The 12,529-nt window shown below is 44.7% G+C and overlaps 1 protein-coding gene across 1 annotated transcript; it reads left to right on the top strand.

The window, feature by feature from the left end:
* The first annotated feature begins 37 nt into the window (after nt 1–37).
* Nucleotides 38–4,879, top strand: krcp (kelch repeat-containing protein). Its single transcript, XM_086165774.1, has 13 exons — nt 38–249; nt 480–641; nt 774–855; nt 1,062–1,112; nt 1,426–1,621; nt 1,784–1,882; nt 2,447–2,578; nt 2,657–2,844; nt 2,920–3,116; nt 3,189–3,283; nt 3,362–3,416; nt 4,044–4,141; nt 4,260–4,879. Exons 1-13 carry the CDS (start codon nt 188–190, stop codon nt 4,493–4,495), a joined length of 1,653 nt encoding a protein of 550 aa, XP_086021900.1. The 5' UTR covers nt 38–187; the 3' UTR covers nt 4,496–4,879.
* The last annotated feature ends 7,650 nt before the right edge of the window (nt 4,880–12,529 follow it).

The raw sequence follows: 12,529 nt of genomic DNA, 5'->3' as shown, positions 1-12,529 counted from the left end.
CACGCTCATTAACAAATCAAGCGCCCCTACGCTCGAACCCGGAGGTTGCGCGGAGTTTGGAAACCGGTGGCGGGAGATGTTCTGAGGGGCGCGACTAAAATGTCCTTGTTTTTAACACGCATTACAGAGTCGAAATAAAATAACGCTCGTTTAACTAAAGCAGCCGTGACTACAGTTGAACGCCAAAATGGATGAATTTGGAGTTTACGGGGTGTTCGGAGTGAACGCGCCGCCGCAAAAGCTGATGAGGTATGTCGGCGGCCCCCCTACTTAACGCGCCACTGTGGTTAAACAGCCTGTAGGGAATGCGTTAAAATAATCAAGTCTTAATCAGTTTCGTTCATTCTAAAACCCTCTGTTGACGCGCATATTGCGCGAAAGCAAGAGTTTTCAGCCTCCCCGCCGTATTTTGTGTTTATAGTCGCCATTATTAGAACAACGAAGCAGGCTGATGTTCACTGTACGGTGTTCGCTTTCAGCGCCGAGGGGGCGAGCAGGGTGTTTGTTGCAGTTCCACCCTGCGTCCGCCAGGTGGTGCTGTTCAGCAGCGGCCCGTGGGGCGAGAGGACCTGCGTCAGCGCGGAGCTGGACGACTGTGACCGCGTCCCCATCACCATCGGCAAACTGACGCCTTACAACAAGTAGGTTGACTTCGACTCAAAACAAAACGGTGTGGTTGCAGGCGGGTCTCCTTGGTGAGACTCGCGATGCATTCATATTTAAACGGTTGCAGAACTGAACACTTGCTTATGGTGCCCCCCACGCCCCAACAGATGTCTTTCGTGGGAGCAGTGGGAGGAGGAGACGTGGACACACAACGTCGTGCTGCGTATCACCCTGGAGGGAGGGAACTTGGTAAACTTAAAGCTTTAAAGAGATTTAAAATCCAATGAAATTGGCCTATTCAGTAAATTTTTCATTATATAATTGAAGACATATATGCGTGCTCTATTTGCTCTATTTTTGTAGAATTTAGTGAATACATTTGTGGCATCACGATAAAAAAAAGTAAAAGTTTGCTTTAAAAAAGCTCAATCAGTTCCTCATGTTTTTTTCCTCAGGGAAAGGCTGAACCAGAACTAGTCCTAGTCATCAAAGAATATACTCCAAAGGTAACATATTTGTCAAAATAACATTGCTGTGCAAATCTTAAGATACAGAATTTCATGTGAAGATAGTTCCAGCTGAATTGATTGACTTTCTCCAATACTTTCATAATGTTGTTTTTAATAATTTGTTTGTTTTGGCACTAAAAACCAAAAAAGCGTTCCAGGATACAGATCTTCTGCAAATCATTCTAGGTTATCCAGGCCACTCACAGAAGCAGGATTATCTAATATGTTCCATCTTGTTCCAATGTCATAGTTAAAGATTTATTAGTCGCTTCTCTCATGAGGATTAAACATACTCTCCTCTGTCACCCAGGATTCGGTGGCTCCCCCTGCCTCCCGAGACCCCAACAGCAAGAGGAAGCGGGTGGCAGACGAGGAGCCAGATGAGGAAAACGTTTGTCCGAATGGAAGCCAAGAGAAGACCACACCAGTTCAAAAGGTCAGAGGTCAAGGCAAAGGCAACCAGAAGCTCTTTACTGGCAAAGGAGATGCAGTCAAGATGAAAGGAGGTGAGGCGGACCATATCAAAATCAGGAGACGATATGAAGACGTTACGTGTCTTCCTGGATCTCAACGCCAAAAACTGCACAGGCATCTATTTAAGACGCTCTGTGGCATAGTGTGGAGGTGTCTGTTCCCACAAATGTCCTTTTTCTCTTTTCTCTCTCAAGCTAATGGTGCTGGAGAGGCGCAAGGGGTTGTAGGAAGAACGCCTCCTCGGAGTGCAGCCAGGACAAAGAGGAGGCCGGCCAAGACTCCCACTCTCTCTGGTGAGTCTGAGCAGGAACATCATAACCCAGATTGGCTGCTCTATTCATGGGTTTGCATTTTCGTTACATGTTTTTGAACTCTCCTTGCTGGCTCGCTTTACAAAATTGAGTGTTTAAGTTTGCCTGTCTGTTGGGCAGGACTCGGACAGATTTTGAACAAACACCTCTAACACACAACCGCACAACACCAAATCCCATGGTACTATTTCTTTTTTTTTTGGGGGGGGGGGGGGGGGGGGGGCATTTTCCCCATTCGCTGGTTATAGTTTCCTCCCCAACTGTCAGGTTTCTCCCCTGCCATCACATATCAGGTCTGCATTTTTGAGTGATCACAATCACTAATGTACTTCCCAAATGTAGCCCCTTGTGGAGCATCAGAAACTTTGAGTTCCACACACTCCAACCTGCTGTCAGTTACAGCGGGAAAGGGCAGCATGATATTAAAACAGTTTCTGCCCGTCGAAATCCTCGTCTGCAGGATGACTTCCAACTTTTGAGAAGACTTGGATGTCTTTGTTGAAAATATCTCAACCTGTGACTGTTGAAGCTCTGGTCTGCTTATAGGCCCACTGTTGGCCCCGTCCGCTCGCTGGGGTCAGACTCTGTGTCCCATTGACACTCAGACAGCCATTCTAATTGGAGGACAAGGAGCCAGGATGCACTTTTGCAAAGATCCCATGTGGAAACTCTGCACCGGTCAGTTTCATTAATCCAGCGACAATCCAGACGGGTGTTTTGTGATGCATGTTTGAGCCGGTGCTCCCTGTCCGACAGAGGACCTGTCCTGGGTGGCTGCCGAGACTCTGGCAGAAGGTCCGACCCCGGAGGCCAGGATCGGCCACACGGTCGTCTACGATCCCGACTCCAAGCGAATCTTTGTGTTTGGTGGATCTAAAAACAACAAGTGGTTCAACGACGTTCACATCCTCGATACCCAGAGCTGGAAGTGGAGCATGGTAGAGGTGTGTATGTGTTTTCACTTTGTTTAAAACATACTCTCGGTTGTGTTTTCATTCTCCTTCCCTGGTCTTTGTCAGGCCCAAGGGAAGGTGCCCCCTCTGGCGTACCACAGTTGCAGCTTGTTCCGGGGGGAGCTCTTCGTGCTCGGCGGGGTGTTTCCTCGCCCGCACCCTGAACCCGATGGCTGCAGCGACTCCCTGTACATCTTCGACCCCCACCTCTCGATCTGGTACCAGCCCATCGTCACCGGCGACAAACCCTCCCCCCGTTCAGGGTAAGCTGGCGTCATTGCGTGCAAGCTCATTCGCCTTATTGTCCTTTGTTTAACTCCCATCTGCTACGCCAGACACTCGGCATGTGTGATGCAGGAGAGGAAGATCTACATGTTTGGAGGATGGGACACACCTGTGTGCTACAACGACATGTACATGCTTGACCTCGGTGAGCCGCCATCACCTCCCGAGTGGACACACAGTGATGCAGAACTCCACAATGCTCATCTTCTTTTACTCTGCTCAGGTCTGATGGAGTTTTCCGCCATAAAGACAACTGGGAAGGCGCCCTCTCCTCGGAGGTACGACTCCAACAAGATAAAGTTTACAAATTCTAGAAAATAGTCCCAGGCCTGTTTCTAGCTTTCTTGAAGTAGAATACTGGCAATCCTGTCAGATGATGAGAAGGTAAATCACACTTTTTAAAGTAATCTGACACGGGGGGGGGGGGGGGGGGGGGGGGGTAGCTAACGAGCTTCACGCCGCTAAAACATTTATCCTCATCACATCGGACCGATGAAATGACCGTGAAATTCTGAGTCCGTTCAACTCCGACACCGAGGAAGCCGACTTTGACGGTTTTAGTGCGCAGGAGGAAGCCCGAGATAGCGATCGGCTAGCCGATGCGGCTTATATTGAGGTGTGCTCAATAGTCCAGAAATTAGAGTATATCATTCAAATCAGTAGACTGTGTCTCTATTTCTAAGACCTCACATTACAGTTCTTTTTTCGCTGAACTTAGGGGTTTACAGTTTTCTAAATGTGGCTAATTGCCAGTTTAATTGAGGATTTTCCCATGATTTTAATTGAAATTTTATTGAATTTCCTCTTGAAAATTACTAATAAGCCATTCAATAACTAAAGGCAACAACTAAAAAAGTATATACAGTTTATATCATTCAGGTGTTGATCACCTGGTTATGTTTCAGCTGGCACGGTAGTGCTGTTCTCTCACACACCAAGTTTCTGATCCACGGTGGCTACAATGGCAGAAGCGCTCTCAGCGACACCTTCATCTTTGACACAGGTGAGAGGTGGCTTTCGATTGACGCGGGGCCTCATCAAATCAGATCTTACATACAAAGTTTTGTCCAAGATTCACATAAAAGTCTCAACAAAGACTTCTCTGTCTCTGGCGATGTCAGACAGCAACAGCTGGACGGAGGTGACGCTCCCTCAGCTCTCCGTCCCCAGGGCGGGACACTCTATCATCGCCATGGAGATGGTCGGCGGCTGCCGCCTGTCACAGGAGGACGAGGAGGATGTGGAAACGGACTCAGTCGGGACAACTCTGATCGTGTTCGGAGGAGGAGACAACGAAGGCAACTTCTACTCTGACGTGAGGACCGTCTCTGTGGAAGAGCTGCTGACCTGTGTTTAAAGAGGCGCTGCATATGCTGTTTAAGCCTTTGGAACACACACACTTTTCTCATATTTATTTCTGCAGTTTTTTTTCTGGTCTTATGTGTGTTTTCCTTTAGTTGCTTTGGTCATGAAGATTTTAGAGTTGGATGTTGTGTGTGTGTGTGTGTGTGTGTGTGTGTGCGCATGTGTGTAAAATGCATTTATTTTATACATATAAAACCATATAATGCATCACAGGAATATTAGTTAACTTTTAACGAGATGACAAAGTTAATAAGAAGAAACAATTTTTTTTAAATAAACAATTAAAGCTTCCAGAGGTGAAATATATGTTTGTGATTGTTATAAGTCTGAGTCATGACTAATGTCTTCAGGACCTACAATAAAATGTTCTTATCACCAGTCACAGCCTGTTTTTCTCATTTGACTTCAAAGCTAGAAATGAATTACATTCCCGCGCTTCTCTCCTATTTGCACCCAAGTACTGTCAAACTTTGCAGAGAAATTTACTTGTGATCGATGTCTTCTGTTCTCTAATGTCCATAAATCAAGCGCCAGACGAAGATAAACTCTGAACCCATTTGTAACTCCTTTTACACGTGTGTAACTTTTTTAGTCTGGCTTACTCATGCTTTGGCTGTTTTCCTGGCCCACATCAGGTAAGCACATGATGTCATCTTCAAAGGTGGCTGTAGATGATCTCATAAAAGATCAAGGATATTTTCTCCTACTGTAACTGCAAATTGTTGGACATACTTGTTATACTACATTTCCCCAGAAATAATTAGTTTAAAAAATGGCGTTAACAAGCGTATTGTTGCTATATTTTTGCACCCTCTCGCACTGATTCATTAAAATCGGTCACTCTTGTAATATCGGTAATGAAATTCTTTTGTAGCAGAAACACCCATAACATGCAGAGTCAGTGTTACAAAAGCTCAGCCAAGCAGGCACATAACAGGGTTCTTAATCCCAAATGCTCCTAATCTCTCACAGTTGTGGAGGAGCTGCGAAAAGCGGGGGCCTCCACGGCTGACTAAAAGTTTTTGCGCAAGAGAGAAGACAGATGTGTCAGAAAGTCGGCCATACCATTTACTTTACCGGAGAGCTCAAAATATCACTGGATGCAATAACACCCCCCCTTCTCGTTGCAGATCAATACCTCTAAAGGCCACATGCACCTCTGGTCCACCTACACAGGTGTTTGTCTCCGTTCACCTGCTCGGGATCATTGTGGGCGTGCGTGCATGGACTTTATGCGCTAAATATATTTTTCAATTGATTTGTGTTTAAATGTACTGTATCACCATGTAAACTGGACACAAGAATTCATGAGAAGAAAAAAATAACGCTGCATTTCAGTCTATCCAGCCAACTCGGTAAAGAGAAATTGTTCTCACAAACAAAAATCTAGGCTTCAAAAAGTAATGAAATATATCAATACTGTAGTGATTCACGACTGTTGAGGTTTATGTTGATGCTTGTTTTCTGTATGATTTTGGGGTTTGGTGGGGTTTTTTGTGGGTGTGGTTTGGGGTGCAAGGAATTTTATTTTTATTTTCTACCTGGAATTGAGTGGGAACAATTAGTTGTATTGCAGGCTCGTGTGGCGTGGCTGTAGCCAACAACAGCTACTGCTTATGAAACGGAAGTTTAACCATCAACCAGATGTTTTCCCTGACCAAGATGCTAAAATTCTTTTTAATGCATGTTTCTATCTTGAACTGGAAAATCTGCCAAGTATGATGCGCAGATCACTGCACAGATGCAATACATTGAGACTCACTCTCTCACACATCCTATTGACATCCATTCACCTTCAAATTTTTACATCCTATAGAGGCATACAACCGTTCACTGTCTAATTCACAGTGGCAATGTAGGGTCTCTAATGGATCTCCTGAATGATTTTGGACTGTGGGAGGAAACATATGCAGACACAGGGGGAACATGGAGTGGAGACTCAACACAGCAATTTCCCCTGCCGGAATTGAACCAGGATCCTCTTCCTGTGAGGTGGCCGCATTAATTATTGTACCACCAAACTGTGATCAGTTCAATGGATTTCTTTTGTGAAAGATCGCCTTACTGAGCATGAACGCTTACTTTACATAGAAGATAATCAACTTTGAAACCAAAAAAATTAAATGCCTTTCAAGTATTCCAATTTTCTGAAGAGACTCTGCAATGTGTTGATAATAAAGAATGAAATATTTTTTCAGTAGATGTTTCCTTGTCACCTATGTGTGCTTTCACATGCATGTGTGTCGCTCTGAGCGTCTTTCTGTGGACTTTTCAGCGTCTGACAGCCGGCTCCTTCATGTGTCCATTCATTCAGATGACAACAAGGCTTCAAAGCAATAAACCCAAGGCCAAAATGCAGGTAAAGACAAGAATAATAGTACCGGTCTGTCACAGTCTCTCCGGCTCCTGAGAGGAGTCGAGATAAAAGGATCCACACGTTTATTTATCTCCTGTAATATAAAATACCCTCAAGTCAGCCACAATTAAACAGCAACACTATTACAACCTCCCACTCGTGTGTTAATTCTCTGCCAACGCAGAGTATTTCAGCTAAATTATATATTTTCCCCCCCACAGTATTTAAAGGACTCACATTCATATTCATATTTGTTGAATATCTGGGTTGTTTGTCTACAGTGTCTTCACTATGAGATAGACAGAGACATTTGACATCTAAGACCTGATTTCAATTCAATTTACACCCAACTTAGTTTATTACAGTTTATTAAAGCACATTTGCTGGGTGGGACATAGATGGGGTTACCAGGTGTGTGTAAAAGTCCATCTATCTGGAGTTTAAGTTGAGAGGGAATCACTGAAGAGGAGTGTGTTGAGTCTCAGTCACCAGAGAAGAATGTCATTTTGACTCCAGCTACTACCGAGTAAGAGTCACCCTTTTTTGTTTGTTGTGGTGATGGACAAACCGACAGATGAGGTTAGACTGGAATCGCAATAGACTGTGATGTTTGCAGATGACATTGTGATCTGCAGTGAGAGCAGGGAGCAGAAGTCTTGAGAGAGGAGCAGAATGAAGGTTAGCTGAAGCAAGACAGAATCTGTGTGTGAATGAGAGGAATCCAAGTGCAGCGGTGAAGTGACAGGGAGTGGAGATAATAAAGGTGGAAGATTTGAAGAACTCGGGGTCAACAGTCCAGGGCAATTGAGAGGTTTGAGAAGAGGTGAAGAAACATGTGCCAGCAGGTTGGAAAGGTTGGAGAAATGTGTCAGGAGTGATTAAAGAATATCAGACAGAATTAAGGATATGCAGCCTCAGGGCAGTACAGCCCAGTGTCTTCCTGAGCCAGTCCCAAGCCCGGATAAATGCAGAGGGTTACATCAGGAAGGGCATCTGGCGTAAAACTTTTAGCCAAAACCAAACATGCGATTAAAACTTAAAAACCTTATACCGGATCGGTCGAGGCCCGGGTTAACAACGACCGCCATTGGTACAGATGACCTACAGGGTACCAGTGGAAATTGGGACTACCATGGGTTGAAGAAGGAGAGGAGGAAGGCTATGTGGAAGCAGAGAGAGAAGAGGAAAGGCAAGAGTCTGGGACCGAGAGTAGGGACTTTGAATATCGGGACTATGACAGGAAAAGGCAGAGTTGTCGACACGATGCAGAGAAGGAAGGTGGATATACTGTGTGTCCAGTAGACCAGGTGGAAAGGTAGTAAGGCTAGAAGCTTAGGTTTCAAGGTAGACTATCATGGTACTGACAGGAAGAGAAATGGAGTAGGAGTTATCTTGAAGGAGGAGTTTGTTAGGAACGCTCTGGAGGTGAAAATAATGTCGATAGACATATGAGTCTGAAACTCGAAATTGAAGGTGTGATGCTCAATGTTGTTAGTGGCTATGCCCCGCAGGTGGGATGTGACTTAGAGAAGGAGAAGTTCTTAAATGAGTTAGATGAAGTGATGCAGAATATCCCCAGAGACGAGAAAGTGGTAATTGGTGCAGACTTCAATGGGCATGTTGGTACAGGCAATAGAGGGGATGAAGAAGTGATGGCAAGATTTGGTACACAGGATAGGAACACAACGGGACAGATGGTGGTAGACTTTGCAAAAAGGATTGAAATGGCTGTAGTGAACACTTTTTTCCAAGGAAAGACAGGAACATAGGGTAACTTGTAAGAGCGGAGGCAGGAGCACGCAGGTAGACTACATCTTGTATAGACAAGGTAACCTGAAAGAGATCAGTGACTGCGAAATAGTTGTAGGTGAGTGTAGCCAGACAGCATAGCATGCTGGTTTGTAGGATGACTCTGGTGACAAGGAAGATCAAGCGGACAAAGGCAGAGCAGAGGACAAAGTGGTGGAAGCTGAAAAGGGAGGCGTGCTGCATGGTTTTCAGGGAGGAGTTGAGGAAGGCTGTGGATGGTCAGGAAGAGCTTCCAGATCATTGGACAATGACAGCTAATGTTATCATGGAGACTGTTAGGAGAGTATTTGGTGTGTCATCTGGAAGGATAGTAGGTAAGGAGACTTGGTGGTGGAATGAGGAAGTGCAGGAATGTGTAAAGAGAAAGCAGTTAGCAAATGTGAAGTGGGACACTGAGAGGACTGAAGAGAACAGACAGGAGTACAGGGAGATACAACGTAAGGTAAAGATAAAGGTAGCAAAGGCAAAATAGAGGGCGTACAATGTCTGCTCGGTTGGACAGTAAGGAGGGAGAGAGTGATCTATCCAGGTTGGTGAAATGGAGAGATAGAGATGGAAAGGATGTACAGCAGGTCTGGGTGATTAAGGATAGAGAGGGCATTGTACTGATAGATGCTAGAAGAGTGATGGGAATATGGAAGGAGTACACTGAAGAGCTGATGAATGAGGAAAATGAAATAGAGGCAAGGGTAGTAGAAGTGACTATTGTAGGCCACATAAGTAGCAGAGATTAATAAAAGTGAAGTGAGAAAGGCATTGAAGAGGATGAAGAATGGAAAGGCAGTGGGTCCTAATGATATACCTGTGGAGGTATGTAAGTGTCTAGGAGAGGTAGCGGTAGAGTTTCTGGCTCAATTATTCAACAGGATCTTAGAGAGTGAGAAGATGCATGAGGAATGGAGATGAAGTGTGATGGTGCCCTCTTAAGAATAAGGGGGAAGTGCAGAAACTATAGAGTGGTAAAGTTGATGAGCCATACAATGAAGTTATGGAAAAGAGTAGTGGAAGCTAGACTGAGAGCAGAAGTCAGCATTTGTGAACAGGAGTATGGCATCATGCCTAGAAGGAGCACTACAGATGCAGTATTTGCTTTGAGAATGCTAATAGAGAGGTACTGAGAAGCCCAGAGGGAGCTGCATTGCGTTTTTGTAAAGTGTAGAAAAAGCATATGACAGGGTGCCAAGAGAGGAACTCTGGTATTGTATGAGGAAGTCTAGAGTTGTAGAGAAGTATGTTAGACTGGTGCAGGACATGTATGCTAGCTGTGAGACAGGGGTGAGGTGTGCTGTAGGGGTAACAGAGAAGTTCAAGGTGGAGGTGGGACTTTATCAGGGATCAGCTCTGAGTCCCTTCTTGTTTGCAGTGGTGAAGGACAGGCTGACAGATGAGGTTCGACAGGGATCTCCATGGACCATGATGTTTGTAATGACATTGTGATCTGTGGTGAGAGCAGAGAACAGGTTGAGGAAATCTAGAGAGGTGGAGGTATGCTCTGGAAAGGAGAGGAATGAAAGTTAGTCACAGCAAGACAAAGTATATGTGTGAGAGTAAGAGGAACCCAGATGGAGTGGAGATCAAGAAGTTGGAGGATTTCAGGTACTTGGGGTCAACAATCAAGAGCAACAGAGAGTGTGTAAAAAAGGTGAAGAGTTGGGTTCAAGGAGGTTGGAACAAGTGGAGAATAGTGTCAGGGGTGCTATGCGATAGAAGACTATCAGCCAGAATAAAAAGAAAGGTGGACAAGACAGTGGTGAGACCAGCGATGCTGTATGGCCTAGGAACAGTTACAATGACGAAAAGACAAGAGGCAGAGCTATAAGTCGCAAAGATGAAGATGCTATGGTTCTCTTTGGGAGTGACCACGATGGATAGGATCAAGAATGAGTCTATCAGAGGAACAGCATGTAAGATGCCTTGGAGAAAAGGTCAGAGAAGCCAGACTGAGATGGCTTGGTCATGTAAAGAGGAGGGATTGTGAATATATTGTTCAACGGATGCCGGAATTGGAGCTGCCAGGCAGGGGGTCTAGAGGAAGACCAAAGAGAAGATTTATGTACGTAGTGAGAGATGATATGAAGGTAGTTGGTGTGAGAGAGGAGGATACAGAGAATAGGGTTAGATGGAGAAAGTTGATTCGCTTTGGTGACCCCTGAAGGGAACAGGGTGAAAGGAAAGGTTTTGGAAGATTCTGGTGAGACCAGACATGTTGTGTAGTTTAAAGACACTGAAGAAAAGACCAGAGGCAGAGCTGGAGACAGCAGTGACGAAGCTGTAGAGGTTCTTTACGGGAGTGAGGAGGATGGAAAGGATCAGGAATGAGTCTATCAGACGGACAGCACATGTTAGATGTTCTGAAGATAAAGTCAAACTGAGATTGATTGGACATGGACAGAAGAGGAATAGTGAAGATCTTACTAAGATGGATGCTGAGTTTGGAGCTGCAAGGCAGGAGGACTAGAGGAAGACCAGAGGGAAGGTTTATGGATTTAGTGAAAGAGTACATGGGGTTAGTTGATGTGAGAGAAAAGGAAGCAGAGGAGAGGGTTGGATGGAGGAAGAAGATTGGTTGTGGGGACCCTTGAGGGGAGTAGCCAAATTGGAAGATGAGGTCACCAAAAAATAAATAAAACATGTTGAAGCCATGTTCCAGCCAAAGAAAATGAGCTGGGTCACCTGGGATTGAGAAATGAGGAAGGATTCAAGTTTCCGGTTGATTGAGTGAATGAAAGTAAATGGAAGTTTTTTATTTACTGCCTTATGATGCACGAGAATGTTAAAATATCTGCAATTGCACTAAATAATGGGTTCATAATGCAGAGGGCAAAATATTCACTTATGATATTACAAAATACCTGAGATAGAGAAGGCTGATGGACAATGTGGTGACCGGTATCACAAATATAACATTGCAGTTTTAACCGTACAGACTCATAATATGAACCACGAGTGAAAATCCCTTGACTCTGTCTGAATTTGATCAAGCTCATTATCATATTTATTCATTCAACGCTCAGCATCAGGTGGTCTAAATAAACACTACCAACTACATTCAAAAAAGGCCTCTTTCAGTGTTTCTCCATGTGCATCTGCCTCCAACGACCTCACCTTTCCTGAGCCTGCAATACTAGAAACTATCCTGCAGATGAGGCTATAAAGCAGACTTTTCCACAGAAGGCCCTGCGCTGACCTAGGGAAACCACAGAACCTCCTCAGAAATGTGGAGTCACCGAGTTCATCTGTGTTTGTTTCATATGGGAAATTTTCACAACTGATTGAGACATCTTTCCGTAAGGACCGGCTTGAAAGAGAAGGTGTAAAACAGCGGAGTGACATCCACTCCTCGGCCGTCCGCCACCATGCTGGCCTTGCTCCAGAACAGTGGAGGGGGGGGAGGAGAGGCCATGTCCTGCCAAGTCACTCAGACTGGTGTAAGTGTGACCTGATAAGTCACATTTGTTTCTCGTTGTCCGGTATAGAAACAAGGCTATTAATAATACGGACATATTGTTATGTACCAACAGAGGTGTTTGTATCTTGAGTTTGTTCTTACCTTCACTGATGTGATTTGGTCTTGATTCATTGGGAGACCGTGCCAGCTGGATAAATTCCCATCCATTACCAGCAAACACTCTTCATTTCCTTATTTCATTTTATTCTCTCCATAACATCCTCTCATTGTGTAAAATAGGGAACATTAACTGACGTGAATTCTGATACTGGTATTTCCAACAGCAGCCATATTTTTTCCCCTCTCCAAGTCAATGGCTGTTGCTAAGTAACTTGAAAATGTCCAGACCAGCTGCCAGCATCTCACATAGCATGGAACTACAAATCACACTTTTCATATTTATGATTTTACAG

Source organism: Fistularia commersonii, chromosome 19, assembly GCF_037954325.1.
Source record: "Fistularia commersonii isolate RoL2024-O1a breed Wild chromosome 19, RoL_Fcom_v1.0, whole genome shotgun sequence".
NCBI classification, from domain to species: domain Eukaryota; kingdom Metazoa; phylum Chordata; class Actinopteri; order Syngnathiformes; family Fistulariidae; genus Fistularia; species Fistularia commersonii.
The sequence above is the reverse complement of the archived record's forward strand: the minus strand, read 5'-3'. Positions and strand labels throughout refer to the sequence as shown.

Bases quoted from the DNA above. Each gene is read 5' to 3' on its own strand.
- krcp (XM_086165774.1), top strand. From the start codon at position 188: ATGGATGAATTTGGAGTTTACGGGGTGTTCGGAGTGAACGCGCCGCCG. The intron at 3,117-3,188 runs GTAAGCTGGCGT...CTGCTACGCCAG, and splicing joins AAACCCTCCCCCCGTTCAGG to ACACTCGGCATGTGTGATGC. The intron at 3,417-4,043 runs GTACGACTCCAA...GTTATGTTTCAG, and splicing joins AAGGCGCCCTCTCCTCGGAG to CTGGCACGGTAGTGCTGTTC.